This window comes from Carassius auratus, chromosome 3 (genome assembly GCF_003368295.1).
Source record: "Carassius auratus strain Wakin chromosome 3, ASM336829v1, whole genome shotgun sequence".
NCBI classification, from domain to species: Eukaryota; Metazoa; Chordata; class Actinopteri; order Cypriniformes; family Cyprinidae; genus Carassius; species Carassius auratus.
The window spans coordinates 25,806,635-25,829,643 of NC_039245.1; the positions used below are offsets into that span (position 1 = coordinate 25,806,635).

Here is a 23,009-nt window from a genome sequence, read left to right on the forward strand (position 1 = left end):
GCCGTATTAGCTGTATCAGCAATTGGAGATTGGTTTCTCAGCTGTGAGATGCAAGAGGTGAAGATGCCACTGCGTTGATGTTGTCTGAGACAAACTGGGCGAGGTGTTTCTCATCTGTTGCTTGTGACCCTCAAACATCAGGGTCTGTGCGATGAAGCTGTAGCACTCAAACATGTGTTGATTTACCAGAGGGGTCAAGGTTTCGCAGATTAGCACGTGCTGGTAGATGCCAACACTAAAAAGCATCTTTCTCATTTTTTTAAAGTGCCAAATTTGAGCTGTCATGAGCAAAGATTTCAAATCATGTAAAAAAAAGAAAGGAAAAAAGGTGAACTTAATTGTACTTGTGAGTGCTTGGAGATAATATAATAATGAAAAAAAATATTTTAAGTGTACTTAAGAAGAGTAAACTTGAAGACAAAAAGTGTGCCTTGTTGTATGACACATTAACTCTAATGTTTTACTGTAAAGTGAATTTTAAATCATTAATGCTTTAATAATATTTCGTCATGTTTTAAAGAAATGCACTTAACATACATACAGTTAAATATGACTTCAGTAAAATATAAGTGTAACTTCATTACAAATTCCATTTATGAAGAAACACAATAGAAATGACAATTATTTGCTTGCCATTACATTCAGCAGTAGACTTATAATTATGACATTACTGTACATATAAAGGTGTACTTAAGTCTTAATTAAGTAGATTATACAGCACTCTAAAGTTCAGCTAATTGCTTTAAATATAAATATAAACTGTAATAAATTTTTATTTAATTGCAAATTAATGAAATTACATTTCGTTCGCACTTCAGTATATTCTTTTAAAGTTTTTTTTTTTTTTTTTTTAGAATATGAAGTGAGGAGACTTTTATGAAATATGTATGAAGAAGGTTCATTTTCATTTTTTTAATTTAATCATATGTACATAATTCAAATCTCAGTTTTACTCCTAAACAATGCCTCATTTGATTTCTATGTAGGTTGTGAAAAGGTTTGACTGAATCATCAAAAAGAATCAAACCACAGTGTCATTTGTCAAAAAAACCCAGCTTTCTCCATTTTTTAAATGTCACCTGGAGATAGTAGAGTACTAAAGCAAGGCAAAACCCATCGTTCAGCAACCCATTTTTAACACAACCGATTCCATTTTTCATTCACTGGTAGGACAGAAATGACTTTCTAATTAGAATGAGTACACAACCCATTTTCACCGTTTAACACTTTAGACCTGGAAACCAATTACATACATCTGGTGGTCCTCAGTATATTTAAGACATCATCATAAGTGGAGGTAGTTTTGAGTTCAAGTTTTGAGTTATTTTGACAATCGCTGTAAAATATCTATTCAAGACCAGCATACAGTCCTGCAATCATGACCTTTACATGGAAAACAACAATGAATGAATGATGAATCCCATCCCCATCAGAACAATAATACTGAATAACCTGGCATAAAAATAGCTGTCTGCTGTGGATGTAAATGCTCACTGTTCTTTTGAATTAAGTGTTGCTTCTCATTAAAAAAATTACTGAAAGACTGATGCATGAGTGGTGTGTTTGGAAACACAGCATCTATATCCCTGCTGTATTCTAGCTACTACGCAGATAAAAATACATTTCAAGAGAGCTCTCCATCTCAATGAATGTGTCCACCATTATTCACACAACATACATCAGGCCCAGGGTGTAGTTCCTGAACAGTAATGCCTCACTTCAAGATAGCTGCTCATTTTTTATTTTAATGTTTTGCTTTAAGCAGTCCAATTTTGCCGTGTGCCATTTTTGACACGGTTTGTGTATAAATGGAAGGAGGCAACAGACTTGTCACCAAAAGAAAATGGGCCAGAGTCTTGATAAGTGGGCCACGGTGTTTTATAAAAAGCTCAGACTTAGATGTCGGTTTATGTTACGCTACTTTATTAGCACGTAAGGGTAACTCAAGTGCGAGGGACACTACAGCTGTTTACATTCTCTGCTCTGTCTTTTACAGTGAATGGCAAAGTAAATGATCCAATAAATGGGCAGCAGTGTGAAAACACTAACAATTATCAAGGGGAGCGTTCTAGTATGTTTCTTACACTGAGAGAGAATAATGATCTGCAACCATAGTACTACAACTGTATTCTTTACATAATCTTTCAGTACTATGATATATATCAAGTACAGTCCATTCATACATAATCATAGATGGAAGTTGGTAGTGTTGAGTCCGAGTCCACCTTGTCAAGTTCGAGTCAGGTCCGAGTCTTTAACCAATCGAGTTTGAGTGAGATGTTTATTAATGTATTTTAATTTTATAATGCTACTTTTTTTTGTAGTAAAACCATGGTTAACTTGTGGTTACGGTTTAACTACAACAACCATGTTTTTGGGGGTTTATTTGTAGTAAAACCATGGTTAATTTTCAAAAGAGGTGGTTGATAATTTTTTTAAATAAAAGCTAATGAGAGTGTTAATCTGAAATCCATTTTGAGACCCAGGTATAGATACAGCTTTTCACTCACTGACGGAGGAAAGTAGATCATCTACTAATAAAAGGAGATTTCCCTTGAGCCTCTTGGATCCAGCGAGCAACAGTAGCACAGGAAATCATTAAACGGCTTTGGAAAAGCAAGGCACAAGGCAAATTAACACAACAGGCCATCAACATCAAATCATAGAAGATGAAAAACACATTCAGTACATGTAAAACGTTAAATGTCTTCCCCGGTGACACGTCACAATGCATTGCACAGTAACAATTTGAGTCTGTCTTTACGCTGCAAGCCCTGAATCTGTACGTCATCTTGAACGTTCATAGATCAGTCAGCTGTGAGCTTGAGGCTAGTCTTCAGCGACAGTAAGACGACAATAAAATCCCATCAACAGCTATACAAACTGACTTTGCATGGGTTGTTTCAGAAGATTTTTAGCAATAATAACAATGCAACAAAGATGATTTAATGGTATAACACGCCACATCACAATTTGACCTTGATATCATGGTGATATCAAACTATGCAGGGTCACAGGGTTGCTGGAGCCTATTCCAGTGTCTCGGGCTGAAATTATAGAAACATCTCCTTTACGTGAGCTGCAGATTTTACAATATCAGTTAATAAACTTTCCCAGCCTACATCATGAAGGCAGGTCTAAAGGCACAGCCCACCATACCAAACTTACAGGGAGGGAGAGAGAGAGAGAGAGAGAGAAAACTAGGGCATTATTATCTGGCCTCTTTTTCCAAGCAGAAGCGGAGATTTGTGGACAGTGAGCTGGAGTGAAGAGATAGCGTTGTTGCCGTCTGACTTCGTGCCTGAAAAGTAAACTAAACCAAAGCATTCATTTAAGGGCAGAAACATTTCCAAACTGCGGTGCAAACTTATCTTCGGAGGCCACAATGCTGGAGGACAAGAAGACCAAGGTGAAGATCACCTTCCTGGTTATCCTGGTAGGCATCTCATCCATGTTGGCGGCGGTGGTGACGGACCACTGGGCGGTGCTGAGTCCCAGGGTGGAGCGGCTCAACATCACCTGCGAAACGGCCCATTTCGGACTTTGGAGGCTGTGTAAAAAGAGTATCTACATTGTGGAGGAAGACCCCCAGGGCAAAGGCTGTGGCCCTATCAGTCTGCCAGGAGGTAAGGACGTTCACGACCAAGTTATTTCTCATGACCGTCATTAGCACAGGTCCAACCATTTCATCTGATGCAGCCCAAAGGCATGGATCTGTCTTCCGTGTGAAGGTTTTGGAAGAGCACCTCATTCATCTTAAGTTTTGTAAATGGCAATTGGGAAGCAGAAGAAGCCAAGTCAGGCATACTATCATACTCTCACACTGTGTGAAAAGTTTTGTTCTCTCGAACACTGTGGTTTCTCATTTCACCATCAATTGGCACTTTGAGTGGGAGTCTGTTTCTGGGAGTTTGCAAGGGTCTATTATATTTGCGCTGTTTTTGAATTGCTTAGAGAGGTCATTGACCAGAGTGCTAATGAATTGAACGGGCGTTGATTTGTTATTTCTGTTGTCATTGGGTTGATTAAGGCTGTAATAGTTGATGTGATTTACGAGCAGATCAGTGGATATGGATTATTGGAAAGGCAGATGAGCTGAATCTACCTGTGGAGGACAGGACATAACTCGACTGGTCTTTACGCTGCTCTAGGGATGCATCAGCCTCATTTCATTCCTGCACCCAAGCTCATGAGCTCAAACAGATTGAGGAGAACAAATAAATGCAATTCACTCATAATTCCTTCTGTTCCTGTCAATTAACCATCAACTGCATTATGCAAACATACTTATTTTAACATTTAATGCTTGAGAATTACAGATGGCAGGTTATAGATCAAATGTCACACAAAAGCCTAGTTCAGACTGTCATCCCAAATTTTTTGCAAATCTGATTATATCTAGATAGTCTGAATGGCAACGAACTACATGAAATCCAATTTTTGCAAATTAGTTTCTACATTTCTATGTGGTTTGTAATCCTATTCAAATCGCATTCCTGGAAATCTGTTTCAGTCTGACCGGTCAGCTTGGATTTAGCCTAGTTTATTCACGTTTTCACGTCACATAAAACGTAAAGACACCAATAGAATAAAAGCACAATGAACATCTTGACAGATACAAGCGTGTTTTGTTGCGAGATGCAAGTCAAGTGGAAAAACACAATATATTGCTAGTGTATGCACTTCTTTGAGTTTTGAAACCAGCGGAGACGGCAGCATGGAATAAAGCTGCACATTCCAGCTTCCTGCGTTTCTGCTGCTGCATCATAAGACGAAATCCATAATAATAATAATCCAGCGTGACGGCAAAACATGATATGTCATGTGCTAAGACTACATCTGAATTGCAAACTGTTATAGCTGTTAATTGTTGTTTTTAGCGTTGGCATAACAACACAATGGCATTGTGACATAGAAACCAATGCACATTCTGTAAAACAAAAGAGCATTTATGGACACATCAATCAGATATGAACAGTCGCAATACAGCAGGGTTTCTCAAATCTTGTCCTGGAGGGCCAATGCACTGCAGAGTTTAGCTCCAACCCTGAGTGTTTGATTAGGGTTAGAGCTAAACTCGTAGGCCAGATTTGAGGATCCCTGCAATACACTGTGTGGACAGTCATTCAAATCAGATGACAGTCTGAACGAGGATAAAAAGATCAAATTTTGAGTGGAAAAATGTAACAGAGGGCTCAGAAACTACACAAAAACAACTAGAGTAAAATAGTAATTGGGTCCAGGCTGTCACCTGTGTGATCCAGGGCACAGTAAGACCAACTTCCTCTTTTCATATCTCGGGAAGAACTATGGAGATAATCAGAGCGAACCTTCCCTCCATGTGTTCCTGTGAATGTCTGGAGAAGACCTCCTCCTTAAGCAAGGCCCAAACTATAGATGCAAAATGACAACAGTCTACAGTAGGGTGACCACATGAGCCATTTTCCCATGACGCGTGCTGGCCAGGATTTATATTGCCTAAAATTTCCAGATTTTGGCTGTTTGTGCTTTGCAGATCAATCATTGTATGACATTCATAAGAGCTATAGAGAGCAGAGCAGACAGCTCCTTATGCATTAAAATCACTCTTGGTACTTTGGTGTCATACAATGATCGGTGCACATCGACACTTCAAGTTGAATAAACGAACAAACACCTAACATGTACGTGTATTTGCATTGCTTTGATCGTTCTCTGTAGATCTCAACTTCTCAAATGCCACGACTGGTTGATTATGTACAATACCTGCATGTTATTGGTCAAACTACTTTGGATGTTTTAGGCAATATAGAAATCCTGGCAAGGACGCATCCTGGGAAAATGGCTCATATGGTCACCATAGCCTACAGTTGCAATTGGATTGAACCATTCAGTTCAACTCAGTTACACATTTTAGACAAGTTGACAACTGGCTATGACAGTGTACTATATTTCATCATCCAAGATGTAGCTTCAGCCTCAGATGCCTTTGGACCATTTATGGACTAAAGACCATTCATCTGAGATGTATTTACTGTACACAAAAAGACAAGAGCTTTACTAAAGCAGCAAGTTCCTATCTGATTGGCTTTATGCAATTTCTGGGAATCAAAATGCTCCAGAATAGTGAAAAGTTTTTTGCCAGGCCATCAGGAAACAAGGCTGCTACAATCACGTGTATCCTTTTGTGTCCCACAGTAGTAGTAACCATGCCCCTCCAAGTTAGAATAAAATCATTTACTTGAAAAGATTGTTTAGTCAATCAAATTTACGCTTGTTTTTCTGCAAGAGGCATAACTTAATAGTAGTAGGCGTAACTGGGGGGGTGTGGCTTGTAGTACTGCAGAACCCTTCTCACTACAATGAGAACTTCTGAAGAGGAGGAGTCAAAGGTTTGAACTCACACTTACCTAGTTGCTTTGATCTTTGAAAAGTCCAGAGATTTAAGACTTAGTAGCAAGTACATGAGATATCCTTAAGTATACCTGTGCATTGCACTATACTCTCGGGAATATTTGAAATTTAGCCATCCATAAACCTCAACCTCAAAGTGAGTGGTTCTTAACTGGAATAAGCTGCAGTGTTTATTAGACTTTATGCCGATAGTCAAAATTCAGATTAGCAATGACACAATTCTCTCAGATCTAAGATTATTAGTCAAAGTCAGCTTAATCTGTGCTTCGTCAAACATTTCCTGTATGATAATGCACACTACCAGTATTGCTTACCAATGTGCAGCATGAGTTTTCTCCAACTGCAGTTTAATGAGGTGGAGGATTCCAGTCTTGGCAGAGACCTACTGATATTCCTGTCCCAGTGGGAGAGTTTGTGCTGGCAAGGGTTAGAAAGCACCTAACCCTGAGGCTCCACAGACACCTTGCAGAGTACAGCCATTCAAAGCGACGTCCTATGAGATAACGTGTGGCCCAGTTCACACTAGTACTGCAAACACCACTGTCTGGGGAGTGGTTAGATTTGGATAGCCTCTTGAATTGCACAGAAGAAGCCATAAGCCAAAACATTAGCATTTAAACAGTTATATTCCTGCTTGCTCAATGATTCTTGGCTTCACTCCCAGACCTGCTTCTCACAGAGGGAAAAGAAGCGCTATGAGTCCTGGCGAGACTCATCGTTTTCTTCTAGGGTATCTAAGATTTCACACTTATTCAACACTCGGGTCTGTTTAAGTGCCTCTCGATCCACCCAGTGGAGTTAATTATGTTAAAATAGTAAATTTAAGGGACTTGAACAACTTGAAAATGGAACTACTCAGTGAATTCTGATACAGTATTGTTCTGTGCAAGATAGAAGAAGACATTGTGAACTATCATATGGATTTGGAAATTGTCCATCATATGGACTACCAGTAGGGGCCATTCACACAGAACCATAGAATGAAAAAAAAGATGGACGATGTGTCTCCACTTCCTTCAACTTTAGAAAAGTGAAGCCAAAACATCCCAGTATGGCCGCTGTCATCTTGCAAAAATGACGCCATTTGGAGCCAGAGTCTGCACAGTAGAAATTCATTTGGAGCCAGAGTCTGCACAGTAGAAATTCATTTGGAGCCAGAGTCTGCACAGTAGTGATTCATTTGGAGCCAGAGTCTGCACAGTAGTGATTCATTTGGAGGCCAAGTCTGCGCAGTAGTCATCATGAGGAGGAGCCACAGTAACAAAGACCCAGCCAAACTCCCACAGACCCAATTGCAAACTCACAATCATGACACCACACCCTGCTTTATAGCATCAAATAACCAGCTAAAAGCAAACTTATTAGACAAACTAACACTTGAACATAAATCAGCATTATTATAACTACATAAAATGATGGAAAAAGGTGTAATTTGATTATGTTCTTATTATCTTATGTCCCATTAGATTACATTGAGAGGGTTTGGTTTATGATCTATATTTATGACCATTGTGTTCAAGTCTTGCGTCTTTTGCAGTGTCTTGACACTCATCAATGACTGTTCCAAAACAATGGACCAATCAGAAGACCCCGGAGGTGGGGCAAGCATTACGAACTTTTGTTTACAGAGCAAGTTGGCATTGCAACTATATCATCTGACGGCAAATTGGTGGAGAGGACAGTCTGCACTGCGCTTTTATAAAAACTTCTCCAGAGTTCTGTCAACTTGTTTTTTTTTAGACCGAAAGACGCATTCTCTGTGAACGGCCCCTTACAGTACTTTAATGGTGCTCTTTTGTCATTTGTGGAGCTTGAAGGTGTCTAGTTACTATATGTGTTCGTTGTGCGAAAAAGAGCTGCGAGAAGATCTAGTGTGAATCTTTTTTTATGCTCCACTGAAGAAAGAAAGTAATTTGTTTTGAACACCATGAGGGTAATGATGAAGCTAATGACAGAACTGTTATTTTTTAGATGAACGGTTCCTTTAGTACCTTTGTGTTACAGGGGCTTTATCTCAGTTGACAGCCAAACTTCTCCAAAGGCACAGAGGCCCCGGAGGAAGCCACTTCTCTTGAGCGACCCAGATATAAGCACCCTTAGCGGGTCAGCTGCTTTAAATTTGTCCTCATCCTCTAACATTGACCCAGAATCTAATGGTCGCTCTGCAAGAGGACACCTCTGTTTTCATGAGCTAATGCTTCATAATTACCTAAATAAAATCAGCACAGCCATCTCACGCCACTCGAAAACCTCACGCTAAAGGAAACTTGCCAAGCCCAGTGGTCTGTTTACATGGGCCACAAAATAGAGGGAGCTTTAATCAAGATGTGAAAAACTAATATGACAGCCACAGCAACCCAGCAATCGACCTCCTCCCTGAAATAAGTGCTTTCATTAACAAACCTGCAAGGTCAATGATATGCCCCAAATTGCTATTTTCGGCTCCTCATGTTACGCGGTGGTGCCACTGAATTGAAAAGACTCATGCTGTTCTTTTTGAGCTTTAGGTACAATCATTCTGAAAAACAGATCTGCCTACAAGCAGAGCAAGGCGCATGGCACAGGTCTAATATTCAATTCCAGCCAGGAGAAACAAATGACTGATTTGTCAAGAGTGGCCCTTTTATCTGGGACTGATCCGTGATCGCTCTGTCCTTGTATGTCTCTGTCAAACGGATGAAGGGCGCTGACAGGCCTACTGAAGCAAGACAGGTGAAGAGGACATGAAAAGACATCCAGTGGCTTGGAAAACATGGAGGCATGTCAATGAATCTCCACAAAACACACTCAACGACTCTTTATTGCCGCAAAGGGCTCGAAATACAATTAAATCAAGTCTCACATCGTGGGATGAGGGTGTTGAAATCCTAACACAGGGCTATTTATGTCCAGACAACTGAACACGACCCAACACGTGTATTAGCCCACACATGGCACCAAACACTACGGCCAAAGGCTCTCAGAGGCCAATCGTGAGATAGCTCATCCACAACAGCTTGCGCTAAGGGCCTGTGATGGGAATAGTCAAATAAGCTGAGTAAATCATGGTCTAAAGCAGCACAACGATGCATCCCAAACCCCTGTCTGCCTTTATTAATAAAGCTAAGACCAGCCTGTTGCTAGGTAACCTATGCATAGGCCTCCCACAACCCCCCACTTGAGCTGGAGATTCTTGGTCCAGCGTATCAAACAGCTCCTCTTGTCAATCTTTCTCCTGGCACAGGGGACGATGGGGTTGCTTTATGAGTTTAATCTAAAGAAGATTCTATAATATATATATCTTATATAATGTGGCTTTTAATGTTGCCCTGGGAGATATGAGACAGAGGACCTGTAACTTGATAAACACATGGACGAGAAGCTCATTTCTGTTAATTTGCCCAAGGGGGTTGGGGGCAGTGGGGTATTAGGCAATTGTGCAATACAAAGTGTTATTTTGTTAAGTGAGGGAGGACTAAATAATGGTAGCAAACAGAGCTTGTTGCATTTCATCAGCTAATTTGTCTACCTGTCCAAAAACACTTAGAGGATCGTGTCTTGAATACCAGCAAGAAGGCTTGTGCAATATAAACACATGCCCTCCGCACATAATTCAGAATTCGTGATCTATTCGATGGACACACATGAATGCCTGGCTTGTTTGTGAGCACCCGGCTATGGTCTCTGGAGAAAATGTCAAGTGGGCTCATTGGTAGTTTGGCTGCATCGTAATAACAGGCTACGGTAACACTTGCAACTCAGCTACAGTCACTGTTTTCATCTTGTTTTCCAGTCAAGAACTGCTCCTACTTCAAACACTTCACATCAGGGGAAGAGGCTGAAGTTTTTGAAGTAAAGACTCAGAAAGGTAAGGTTTTCCCCCTTTGAAATCATGGGAGTATAGTGCACTGGTTTACACTTAAAACTATGCAGGGATGAGAAGAAGTGGAATAGGAAATCAACTTAAATTAGCTGTGTAACCCATCCTCAGTTCTGGGTACATTACTTGCAAATTGTAGTTTGTTGCTGACAAAAATTGTAGTCAGTAATCTAATCCATTACATTAGACATTTTAGGTAATATAATAGGATTACTTTTTGATTACTTTTGACCTAATTAATTTCACTAAATTATTTGATAATTACCATTCTGATATAAAAATACAAAAAATACATATTTAATTAATTGTTATTAACAACATGAAGTGCATTAAACATGTCATTATATCAAGGTTAAATCTATAGAGTGCTATAGAGTGAATAATATTTTAATCAATAAAAAAGTAACCGTATTCCGATTAAAAGTATTTTATCCAGATTACCCCTGCTGAAAAAAAACAGCATATGCTGGTTAGGTATGTTTTGACGCTGCGATGCTGGTTTATGCTGGTCCTTTGCCAGCACATGACCAGCATAAACCAGCAAAGGACCAGCTTAAACCAGCAAATGACCATCATAAACCAGCAAATGATCATCATAAACCAGCAAAGGACAAGCTTAAACCAGCAAAGAGCCATCATAAACCAGCAAAGGACCAGCTTAAACCAGCAAATGACCATCATAAACCAGCAAAGGACCAGCTTAAACCAGCAAAGGACCAGCTTAAACCAGCAAATGACCATCATAAACCAGCAAATGATCATCATAAACCAGCAAAGGACCATCTTAAACCAGCAAAGGGCCATCATAAACCAGCAAAGGACCAGCTTAAACCAGCAAATGACCATCATAAACCAGCAAAGGACCAGCTTAAGCCAGCAAAGGACCAGCTTAAACCAGCAAAGGACCAGCTTAAACCAGCAAATGACCATCATAAACCAGCAAATGATCATCATAAACCAGCAAAGGACCAGTTTAAACCAGCAAAGGGCCATCATAAACCAGAAAATGATCATCATAAACCAGCAAAGGACCAGTTTAAACCAGCAAAGGGCCATCATAAACCAGCAAAGGACCAGCTTAAACCAGCAAAGGACCATCATAAACCAGCAAATGATCATCATAAACCAGCAAAGGACCAGTTTAAACCAGCAAAGGGCCATCATAAACCAGCAAAGGACCAGCTTAAAACAGCAAAGGACCATCATAAACCAGCAAAGGACCAGCTTATACCAGCAAAGGACCAGCATAAACCAGCAAAGGACCATCATAAACCAGCAAAGGACCATCATAAACCAGCAGAGGACCAGCATATACCAGCAAAGGACAGCAAAGGACCATCATAAACCAGCAAAGTACCATCATAAACCAGCATCCCAGCATCAAAACATACCCAACCAGCATATAATCAGTTACTACCCAAGACTGTCCATTCTGCATTGCTTACACGACACACACAAATGATTCTGCTTTCCCAAGCAATCTTACTTCAAATTTTTGGCCGGTAAATGATAAATGTCAAACAAACAGGCCACTCTAGCAACACCCTAAAAACCTCAAGCAACATGCTAACAACTTAGCAATGCATAACAACGAGTTTTTCATATGCAAGCAACGTACTGCTCCTAAGATATAACAATACAACATATTTGTTCATATTCTTCAAAGTTCTGTTAAGTACCTTGCTCTTCTTAAGATTGGAGCTTTGTATTTCTCAGTTATGACGTAATGTCCAGCAATCACAGGCAGCGCAATCTGGCAACCAAATATTATGGCCATTGGCATTCAATTTTCTGCCTACTTGAGCAGAGCGCATCTTAGCTATTTCACGCTCTAGCTCGGTCATTTTATCTGAGTTTGATAAAGTGCTGAATGCAGCGAAAGGCGAAGCACGTACTTCCTGAGCCACAACCTAAAATGTCAATACTCATTGACAATATTGATCTTTTCTGTATTACTAATTAATGACACATTAAATGCAACATTAGTCTAGACTCTAGAGGTCAGACTGATTAGCCAGATCATCTGAATTAGCAGGGTAGATGAAGTCATCCTTGAATGATCTGGTTGGGAATGCAAGGTGCCTGCAGAATTGTATGGTGAATGCAAGCTCTTTTGGTAAGCAGCAGTTGCATAAAAAATCTTTGATATCGATAATTATTAATAAGAAAGAATAAAATTGGATAAATAAATAGAAACCTACCAAAACATACAGAAGTAGATAGCTTATGTTGAAGCGGCTTAATTTAGCTTCTTGCTTGGGTTCTTACCCACCCAGCAAAAACTCGTTGAAAAGACGTCGAAAAGACGTCATTGGCAGACGTCTAAACAACGTTAAAATTTAGTTGAAAATTGAAAGGTGAAAAGACGTCTTTTTCAGGTCGTCGAAAAGACAAAAAATCCGTCCAAATTACGATTAAATGCTATATGGGGAGACTGCAGCCTCCCCCTACTCTTTAAATGTGGTTGAAAAGTGAAAGATGAAAAGACGTCTGTCTAAGACGTCCAATTTACTTCTACATATGGTTGTAAAGTTAAAGTTGAAAAGACGTCTTTTCAGACCTAATTACAACCGAATTATTTTTCATATTCCTAATTAGTGAAAATAAGACAATTCACAGTATATTGACACATTTATTGACACATAAGGAATCCAACAGTCTTTACAATGAAATAAATTATTTCTATTTTAATTAAGTATATCATGCATCACAACTCAGCCAACGCTACAAATGGTCAAATTAGATATTCTTTCATTTTGTTTTCAGTTAACACGCTAGCAGATTAGCTCGCACAGAGCACAGCACGGATTTGCTACACATACGAGTAATTAGATTATATTAAATACTTGTACAGCAGGTTTACACCTGTATGCATAGTTGAAGACATGTTTTAAAAGAACAAATTAATAATATAAGATCTCATAAGACCTGGTCTAGCTTTGATCCAGCTGTGATTTCCTTCTGTCAGAGTACAACATCTCAGCTGCTGCCATAGCCATCTTCAGTCTGGCCTTCATGACCCTGGGCAGTCTCTGCCTCCTGGGGGCTTTTGGGAAGGGCAGAGACTACCTGCTGAGACCAGCTGGCATGTTCTTTGCTTTTGCAGGTAAGCACTATGTTAAAACTGTAGTTTGAGTCATTTATCTGGAATTGTTGAAGTTATGCTACCATGCTTCTCCCATGTACACTGAATAATCATAGTTCAAACAATGCCATGGTATATGTCCAAGAAACCATGTTATTAGCATTTATATAAGTTTACACTTGTGTAAAAGAAGTACACTTTAGCATACTCTTATAAAGAGTATTTATGGAGTACTTATGTAATGTTTTACAAAAACCACCCCCTTTATTCTTCATTTGACCTCTGTGACCTTCCTCGCCCTCACAGGTCTGTGCATCGTCATCTCGGTGGAGATCATGAGGCAGTCGGTCAAACGCATGATCGACAGCGACGAGACCATATGGATGGAGTACTACTATTCGTGGTCCTTCGCTTGCGCCTGCGCCGCCTTCACCCTCCTCTTCCTCAGCGGCATCAGCCTCCTCATCATCTCCATGCCACACATGCCCAGAAACCCCTGGGAGACCTGCATGGACGCCGAACCAGAACCCATAGACTAGAGTAGAGATGACCACAGCGTAAGAGCGCAGCGCAGCTGACACAGGAGTCATATTAGCAGAGTGAATGATGATGCATTGCATTTATAGATGATGATAGTGATGCATTGATATTTTTAACTCAGCACTGACAGAGGGACGGATAGATTATGCAAATAGTTTTTTTAATTGTATAGATTCTTTGAAACTGTGTTCTATAGAAAAATGCAGGTCAAACCGGTTCGAAAAGATTTGATGGTGAGTGAATAATAACAGAATTGACATTTTTGGGTAAACGGTCCCATTAAAGTCTATATGAAATATCGAACATGAATTTTGTTATAACAAATGTTTTATGGTATATGAAAACATTTGTATGTGCATTCATGCTTATATGCAATAGATGACAGCTTAGAATGTATATTTAAGGACTTGTTTATAGTACATAAAGTTTACAATCTGTTATTTCTGAAACTGGATAATGGGTGACCATTAAAGTATAAGCAACGATGGATTGTTTGTTTCAGCAAATACAGATTGCACTTTAAAGTGAGTTGAATCTAATAACATAACTAGTACCGGTTTATACTTCCCTGGTCATTTAAGCTGTTATAGTCATGTCACACTGGGACTTCCTGCTTTTGAGCGAGTGAATCTCAAAGAAAGACTGTTAAAACCCCACAAACATTTACTGCACTGATGTAGGTGGGGCAGGACATATCGAAGGTCTCGTCCTTTTTATATTTATTTTATAGCCAATAGCCTTTAGTTTAAGACACCACCAAACCATGAGTTACTGCTTCCTGTTCCTGGTTTAAGGGCTTAATTTAGAGGGAAGGACATTCTCATTCTCATTTGATTGTACGTTTGACCCATTTTCCAGAAAGAAAAGTATTTCCAATGTGTGTATAAAACGAGTATACTCCTATAGAAAGAGTTCAAACTAATAGAAATGGACTGAAATCCACCAAACATTCATAAACAAAAGCTTATTCTGTTATTCACACGTCTTTGTTATGCTACTCCATTATATCAGACTTGTATAAAGACAGTGAACCAGGGCTTAATATGTACACTGCCACCTTAGAAATGGAGATTTAAGATGTCGAATGGTTATAGATTACATGTGTTTTGAACATAGTCCAAGGGCTTTTGGATCAGTGGGCAAATAATGAACACATTTGTGATTTAAGAATAATGTGAATGCTCATTTTTGGTATATTTGCTAATTTACTAATGCTAATGTATCAGTTTGCATTATTGCTAATAGCTTTATTAAACAACCAGTTTTTTGGTTGCATCTTGCCTTTTGCCAGAACTAATAACCATTTCCTGAGCACAAGTAAACACATTATAGCTCTCATGATGGTTCTTTTTTTTATCTTGATCAGGTGAGCACAAATAAAATCTTTTTTGCTTATTAAAACTGAGCATTTTGATATCCAATAGCAAGCAGAATCTTTACACTAGGCAGCTTTGCATTTTTTCATGTATTTGCAAATATAATAAAAATCTAAAATGTCCCATTTCATTGAGAACAAAAAGGTTTATATTTGCCTGTGTGATATTTTTTTTTTTTACATTCTACATGCAGATGTGGTAGTAGAAGAATAAAGCACACAACTCTCATCTCATGTATTTATTTATATTTACAGGTTTGAGAAAAGTCTGTCTACATCTATACAACTTATAATATTTTTTTTGTTTTCGTTTTATCCGAGTCAGTTCACCACTCAGCAGCAAGCACAAGATAACACACAAAGAAACTAAACATCATAAAAAAATGCCAGCTGGGAAAAAAAAATCACTTCAACAAGTTTTACTCCTGGGAGTGGATGCAAAGAGAGCGGACATAATTACAGGAAAGACGGGCAGCTGAGTGGCCAACCAAATCATTGTTTTTAAAAATCTGTTTTCCATAAATCATTTTTTGTATTTTTGGTTATTGTTTTTTTTTATGTTTTATTTTTTTCCAAATGTTTTGGTGTTTCATGATACATACATATATATACATACATATATATATATATATATATATATATATATATATATATATATATATATGCTGATTCGGTTTGTAAAATCACAGATGGCAAACTGTAAAAGAATCAACTAGTACTAAAGCAAGTAAAAAATAATAAAACGCAAAATGTCTAACTATCCCACAAAATCAAAAGACATTTTTTTTTTTTTTTTTTTTTTTAGATTGTTATTCAATTTTTTTTTCAACGGTTTTCATTTTTAACAGGTGTACACAGTTCATATATATTGACTTATTTAAAATACGTGTAATAGCCATTGCTACTGTTTGAACTGCCTATGCTAAGTTCCTGTAACAGAGAGATGGGGTCACTGTTTTTCTTGACCTGCTCGGGCAGCGGCCGGGGCTTTGGAGGGGCTCGGAGGGCGCTGGCGTATGACATGGTCGGGGGCTTGGGGTTGCCGGGCCCCTGGGGGGCCCCCGGGCTGGTGTTGCCCCCTCCTGGGTCGGGCGGGGTCTGCTTGCTGGGCATGAGGGGTGGGAACTGTCCGTGGTGCTGGAGAGATGCGGTGCTGGCGGGGTGAGGCGACTGCTGCTCCTCTGAGACACTCATCGCCTTTGAAACTGAGGAACAATTAGCGCATGTCACAACAGGATTAAACAAAATAAATTAGTTACGAATAAGTTTAATCAATCCAAAAACTATTCGAAGCAAGCAAAGGTCAGTGAGACGCACCTAAAACCTCCCTGTGAGGGACGAGGTGGCTCGCTCCGTTACATGGAATGTTTTGGAGAGGAGCGGGGTTTGGGCCGGGCCCGGGGCCACTGCTGCCCAGCCACAGGTCTGCTGAGGGGTATCTGTAGGAGGGCGTGGGGTGGTCCTGAGGGTCCAGGCTGTCCGGATATGGCTGGGGGGAGCTGGGGGAGATTCTCCTCTGGTACAGAGGCCTCCCGGGGCCCCGTGGTTCATACTGAGAGAGAGAGAGAGAGAGAGAGAGAGAGAGAGAGAGAGAGAGAGAGAGAGACAGACAGAGACAGAGAGAGAGAGAGACAGAGAGAGAGAGACAGAGAGAGAGAGAGAGAGAGAGAGAGAGAGAGAGAGAGAGAGAGAGAGAGATAGAAAATGAGTGTGGGACTAGCCAGAAACTAATGCAATCAGAGATCCTCAATTGAATGCATGTGTGACTGAAACATCAAAAACAGTGGGAGCTCAACTGAACGCCAGAGATATGTAGTCCAATTCAGACACGATTTATTATTTACTGTCCTTTTTCAGCCTATTTTTTCTTTTAATGCTTAATCACAAATGAAGCAGCAGAAGTCCAAATTAGAGAACCAAGAATACAAAAATTTTACCATTTCCATATTTTTTTTCTACATAATGTCTTATGCTGTTATTACCACACGTGTCGTGTACAGTGTATAAATGTACAGAAAATGTTCAAAGTACAAGTAAATACATGTTTATTTGAAGCCTTGATGGCAAGAGTGTCGGCTTTTAAAATACTTATGTTAATAATGTTAAAAATTAGCAAATCACATAAAACGCTTATAAAATACATAACCATCACAGAGTTGACCATCAGCTCCCCCAGTGAAGTTTGATATGATTTCAGTGTCCTGAAACTATTAATATGGAGCAAACTCCTACAGGAACTACCTTAAAAGCTTATCCTCCTACATTGTAGAATAACTTAACACAAAATGAACTTTCAGCACGCGTGCTCCATAGACTTCCATTCAATACTTACAGTATTGCAAACATCTGCTCTTACAATCCGACAGACGGGAAACAGTTATTCTCTGTGGTAATGGAGTGCTGCAATGATGATGTATTCTTTTAGGCCAACCATTTGACATCACACTGGTTCCCTCGACAAAAAAACCCAGAAGAATTTTCCCACTGCCTTTTGGATTATTGCAGAAAATAAGCTCCATGACCAACAAAAGTTTACAATTCTTCAATGTTTTGTCCATGAAAATCTTTATAATGAACACGAGTTTTAAGTCTTAATACGTCAGAAGTAAAAGCAAGAGTTAGCTTCACCACTATTATGCATGGAAGCCCGTTTCAGCCGCCCCCAAAAAATAATCAAGATATTTGCAATTCCAATCATTATTTAAAATCTAACTTTAAACGTTTGAGTTGATTATAAACACAATAAGGCTTTGAAAGCAGACTAGTAATAGATAAGTTTCGGCGTGATGAAGTTTAGTTTAATTCTGTAGTCCCATGTAACCATTTGTTAGTAACAGTCTTTTTCAAGACAAGAAAAACCTCAAGCAGGCTATTACTGATCCATTTTATATTTTATATTGTAGAATATCTTGAGCTCATTTTGACCACAGAACTTAAACCCAATGCACTGACTTCAGGAACCAAAGTGCTAAAATAACTAAATATCTAAATTGTATTATTCATTCTTAATAGTTACAGCAACAAGTGACTAATTTGTTGATTTCCATTTAGAATTGCTCATTTGAAGCAACATTAGCATCAGAGACGGTTAATGAGAGCTCAACTTTATGCAGTCTATGCAGTGACTATCAATGGGAGTGCAGACAGCGAAGCACGGTGAAGATGATTTAACAGACTACAGACGGCCCTCACCTCTTCTACACTGTGCAGGGAGCTCTGTGGGGCCTGGAGCTGCTGTTTCTGCTGCTGGTGCTGCAGCTGCGTGAGGGGGCCCTGCTCTTGCCTGTGCGCCATGGTCTGCATGCCAAAAGGCACGCCGTGGCCCAGCACGTGGCTCTGGGGTAGGCCAGGGTGGGGCCAGTGGGCCTCCTGCAGGAGGTATTTGACCGGAAGAGGCCCCGCTGTGTGCTCGGGCGGCAGGGAGTAGGAAGCCTGATGGAAGGCTTGGTGCTGCTGGAAGGGCTGGCCGCCCATTGGCAGCTCTCGGCCGGTGTCGGGGAAGGAGGGTGGACCTGGAACTGTGAAGGGGTTGGGGCCCGAGGTGTGGTTTGAGCTGGAGGAAGAGGGAGACGGCAGGTCTCCGGGGTTTCGGAGCTGGACTTGACGGTACTGAAGAAGGCGAGACTGAGGAGGGGGCATGTCGGCCGGCTCCCGCTGCTCATACTGGTCTTGAGGGAGCATTTCACGCAGAAGACCGGGATATCTGGAGGGAGAGAGAGGGAGAGGGGGAGAGAGAGAGAGAGAGGGAGAATGGGAGAGGGAGGGGGGGGGGGAGGGGAGGGGAGAGAGAGAGAGAGAGATGGATAGAGAGAGTCAGCCAGAGAAACAGGAAATGGAATTATAGCTTACTACATACTGAACTGTATATAGTGTATAATGTCTAATATATTTTCATAAACGGCACAGAAAAATGGTGAAGCAGTATTAAACAAACTTAAAAACAATAATCAACAATAAACAGCAGTATTCTACATTTTGACTCGACTTGTTTTCTAAAAGTTTGCATTAACTCACTAAACTCTTGCATACCCCTGAAAACCTTTGCTTTAATTCACAAAACTCAAGGTTTCTTGGGAGAACGCAAACGTTTTTTTTTGAGTGAAAACAACAGTTTTGCGAATTAATGCAAAGGTTTTACGAGAGAACTCAAGGTTTCTTGGGAGAACGCAACAGTTTTGTGACTGAAAACAGTATAGTTGTCTTGCAAAACCTTTGAATTCATTCGCAAAACAGTTTTCGCTCAAAAAACTTTTGCGTTCCCCCCCCCAAAAAAAAACTTGCGTTCACAGTTTTGCGAATTAATGCCAAATTCTTTCAGAGGTATGCAACAGTCACGTTCGCTTTCAAAACACTCACTCCCGAGAAAGAAAAGGTTTGCGCTTGCATGATAAAAGGATTACCTCGCAAAACTTTCACGCTCTCCTAAGAAACCTCGTTTTGTAAATTAATGACATTTTGTGTGTGGTAAACAAATCATTTGCGGTAGATTCTTTTCTTTTCTCCAAACCTGTGCATGGCAGGTCTGGGCTCCTCCTCTGCTGCAGGGCCCAGGCCCCAGCCGCCTCTGAGGAGCTGCTGAGGGAGTCTCAGACCCGGCTGGCCAAGATGAGCCAGGGGGAAGGGGGCCATACCGGCCTGCAGGAAGGGAGACTGTTCACCCCACTGACCCACACGAGCCGCCAACTGCTGCTGCTGCTGCTGGCCCAGAGCATCCAGCCCTGAGGAAGCCTGGCCATCTGTGAAAACACAACCAACAAAGCCCTGTGACATGGCATGACTACTTCAGCAGACGGATGCATTCAAGTTCTCCTGAAGGAGGCTGACCAGTTATTCTGATGACCTTAATGGTTAAGACACCTCGACTAAAAAGGTAACACTTTCTTTCACAGTGCCCTTGTTCCATGTGCTTACTCTACTAATAACAGTATGCAATACTACAAGCAACAAACCCTGAACCAAACCATAATCCAAACCATAACCCTATATTAAGAACATGTTAATTAACACGACTAAGTACTTAACTGAAACCTTAAAACCATGCAAATTGTTATATTTGCTAAGAAACTAAGAACATTAATCACCATGCCAATACCTTTTTATAGCATTGTTATGTTGTCCTGAGTGTCATATTTTAATAAATCAGCAAATAGATGCTGGGTGTGAGTTAATGTTTAATTGCTCTAATAAAATGTAAAAAGAAATTAATAACCACAGTTATAACTGTGCAGCCCGGTTGGGATGTTGGTCTGTTCTGACTGGTTTTAAGTGTGTTGTGGGGGTTGATGTGCGTTACTACATTATTGAGTTTTGTGTGCACTGCTAGTGTTTTCTGCGTGGCTGATTCAGACTCAGTTCAAGGATTTAGAGAGACTGTTTCAATTTAATAACTTTGTCAAAAAAATATATAAAATCTAGCTTGGTGTGAAAAGGCGTTTACAGTGCCAAATTCAACCCCTTAGGCACAATACTGTGGAGTTTATGAGAAGCTTGAACTAAACTTACAACTGTCAAAGTTGTTGGCAAAGAAAAATCAAAACTGCGATACAGAGAGCAGCCGGAATAGACACTACAGAACAATACATCAACCATCCATACATTTACATACAAGGTTTCTGCAGGCATCGTCAAATCTAATTTAAGGTTTTTCTAATGCATTTTTACAATTTCTTTAATGCAATACATATATCTCTCACACACTCTCCCTGTCAAAGCATTTTTGTGTTTTTGAAAAAAAGTCTCTTCTGCTTAGAAGTAATAGTGGAATATTATTTCAATTTAAAATAACTTTTTTATTTTAATATTTTGTAATATATATATATATTTTTCCTGTGATGTTAAAGCTGTATTTTCATCATCCAGTCTTCAGTGTCACATGATCCTTGAGAAATCATTCTGATGTGATGATTAGCTGCTCTGTAATTATCAATTATACTAGTCCTCTATTAATAATGGTTCTTATTTTTTAAGCTTCATATTTTTGTGGAAACTGATACATTTAACTTTTCAGGATTCTTTGAGTAGAAAGTTCAAAAGAACAGCATTTATTTGAAAAATTCCTTTGTAACATTATAAATGTCTTTACTGACACTTTTGGTCAATTTAATCTTTCTTTGTTGAATAAAAGCATTTATTTAATGATCCCATCATTTTGACTATTTAAATGTTTTAAAGTAACCATTCAATTTGAATATGATGCAATGATGATAATGTTGGATTATCTGCGAAAATCTACATAATTTAAATAGACTTTATCACTCTGAACTGAATTAGAAATGGATCAACAGACATTTCAAAATTGATTTAACAAACTTCCATTAGAAGTTGAATGCTAAACATACTGAAAAATCAGGCCATTACCAGAAAAAGTAATATAAAAAAAGTGACCCTTAATTTGAACTACTCGTTTACTGAATTAATAAAATCAGTGTCAAATCTGCAATCGTGCTGATATTCAGGAAACAGCTCACTATTGGTTGTCTCATGTTGATTAACTGTGCTATATAATGTTATAAATGTATTTTTATTTCAAATCACAGTATGTTTTCTTAGTGTTTAGGCGGGCGTACACGGTGCGATTTTTGCTGTCGTACGAGTTCGCATGCGATTTTTTTTCAATTGTGTGGAAATCGTGTATGCTCGTATGGTCGCGGCTCATATCATTTGCAAGCAGCTGTGTGTGTGTGTGTGTGTTCTTGTATATGGTTTATAAATATCAGAAATAGGTATTACAATGTTAAACATGGTTTGCGAGGACAATTCCTGTGCCCTCGTGAACCAAATGACACTATACGGTGTTTAATAGAAATTTTAAACATGCATTTTCCGTGATGGACAGAGGTAGTGTATGGGGATATACAGTATAGAATACCGTTACGTCTATCAACTTCGTGCGAATGAAAAATCGTGTCTTATACATCGGCGGTGCCAGGGGGTGTCTTTGGGGGTCTCAAGACCCTGCAAAAAAACGCTCTGACCCCCCATCCTCTTCCTGATTAAAATATTTTATATATATATATATATATATATATATATATATATATATATATATATATATATATATATATATATATATATATATATATATATATATATATATCCGGGATAAAGATTTAAAAAATATATATCTTCAAACTACACAGAATAATAATAAAAAATAATTATTTCGACATTTATTCATACACTGAACCGAGAACCGTTTCTGTCAGACGCGTCCGATTCGAGAACCGAGGAGCTGATGATAACTGCGCATGTGTAATTCAGTGTGAAGCAGACCGACACACAGCGCGTCTGAACCGAACTGATTCTGTGCTAGTGTTATGAGCACTGGTAAACCGAAGGCTTGAATCAAGGGCAGTCATCGCGAATGACATTACATCCGGCGCAAAAGAACCGGTGAACCGTTTTTTTTTTTTTTCAAGTGGTTTTATTTGATCGAATTGTCCGAAAGAACCGGTTCACTTGAGCACCTGCTCCTTTGCCCCTTAAGTGCCCTTTGTCAAAGCAAAATATCCTCGAATTTTTTTTTGTAATAACATACCCTTTTGTGAATGCCTGCCCACGTCCAATCATAATATTATTACAATTTATTAATAATAATTTAGCCGTAAATAAAATGACCAACATGATGACCTTTCACCTGACCGGGAAAATTCCTCACGCTGCACGCGCATTTTTCAATTGCTCAAAGATATTTTCAGAACCGTGGCAGCTGGTAAGTGGTGTTTCATTCTCAGCGAAGTGATTTTGGTGTTTATTTA

At 39.4% G+C, this 23,009-nt stretch overlaps 2 protein-coding genes across 3 annotated transcripts in view; one reads left to right on the top strand and one right to left on the bottom strand.

The window, feature by feature from the left end:
• Positions 1-3,208: 3,208 nt before the first annotated feature.
• LOC113052532 (voltage-dependent calcium channel gamma-1 subunit-like) lies at positions 3,209-15,656 on the top strand. The gene is made up of 4 exons (XM_026216946.1): positions 3,209-3,626; positions 10,166-10,240; positions 13,221-13,358; positions 13,644-15,656. Exons 1-4 carry the CDS (start codon positions 3,386-3,388, stop codon positions 13,874-13,876), a joined length of 687 nt encoding a protein of 228 aa, XP_026072731.1. The 5' UTR covers positions 3,209-3,385; the 3' UTR covers positions 13,877-15,656.
• Positions 15,657-15,898: 242 nt separating this feature from the next.
• LOC113052516 (probable helicase with zinc finger domain) overlaps positions 15,899-23,009 on the bottom strand; it is a 45,040-nt gene continuing 37,929 nt past the window's right edge. Inside the window, exons 28-31 of one of the 2 annotated variants that reach the window (XM_026216936.1) lie at positions 19,760-19,988; positions 18,445-18,955; positions 16,570-16,804; positions 15,899-16,457 (exon numbers count right to left, since the gene is read on the bottom strand). In XM_026216936.1, coding sequence (XP_026072721.1) covers positions 16,126-16,457; positions 16,570-16,804; positions 18,445-18,955; positions 19,760-19,988 — 1,307 coding nt within the window. In that variant the 3' untranslated portion in view covers positions 15,899-16,125. The remainder of the gene's footprint in view (positions 16,458-16,569; positions 16,805-18,444; positions 18,956-19,759; positions 19,989-23,009) is intronic. The other variant, XM_026216930.1, reaches the window with a different exon arrangement.

Coding starts and splice junctions, on each gene's coding strand:
- LOC113052532 (XM_026216946.1), top strand. CDS start 3,386: ATGCTGGAGGACAAGAAGACCAAGGTGAAGATCACCTTCCTGGTTATC. Junction 10,241..13,220: donor TGAAGTAAAGACTCAGAAAG/GTAAGGTTTTCC, acceptor TCCTTCTGTCAG/AGTACAACATCTCAGCTGCT. Junction 13,359..13,643: donor CATGTTCTTTGCTTTTGCAG/GTAAGCACTATG, acceptor TCGCCCTCACAG/GTCTGTGCATCGTCATCTCG.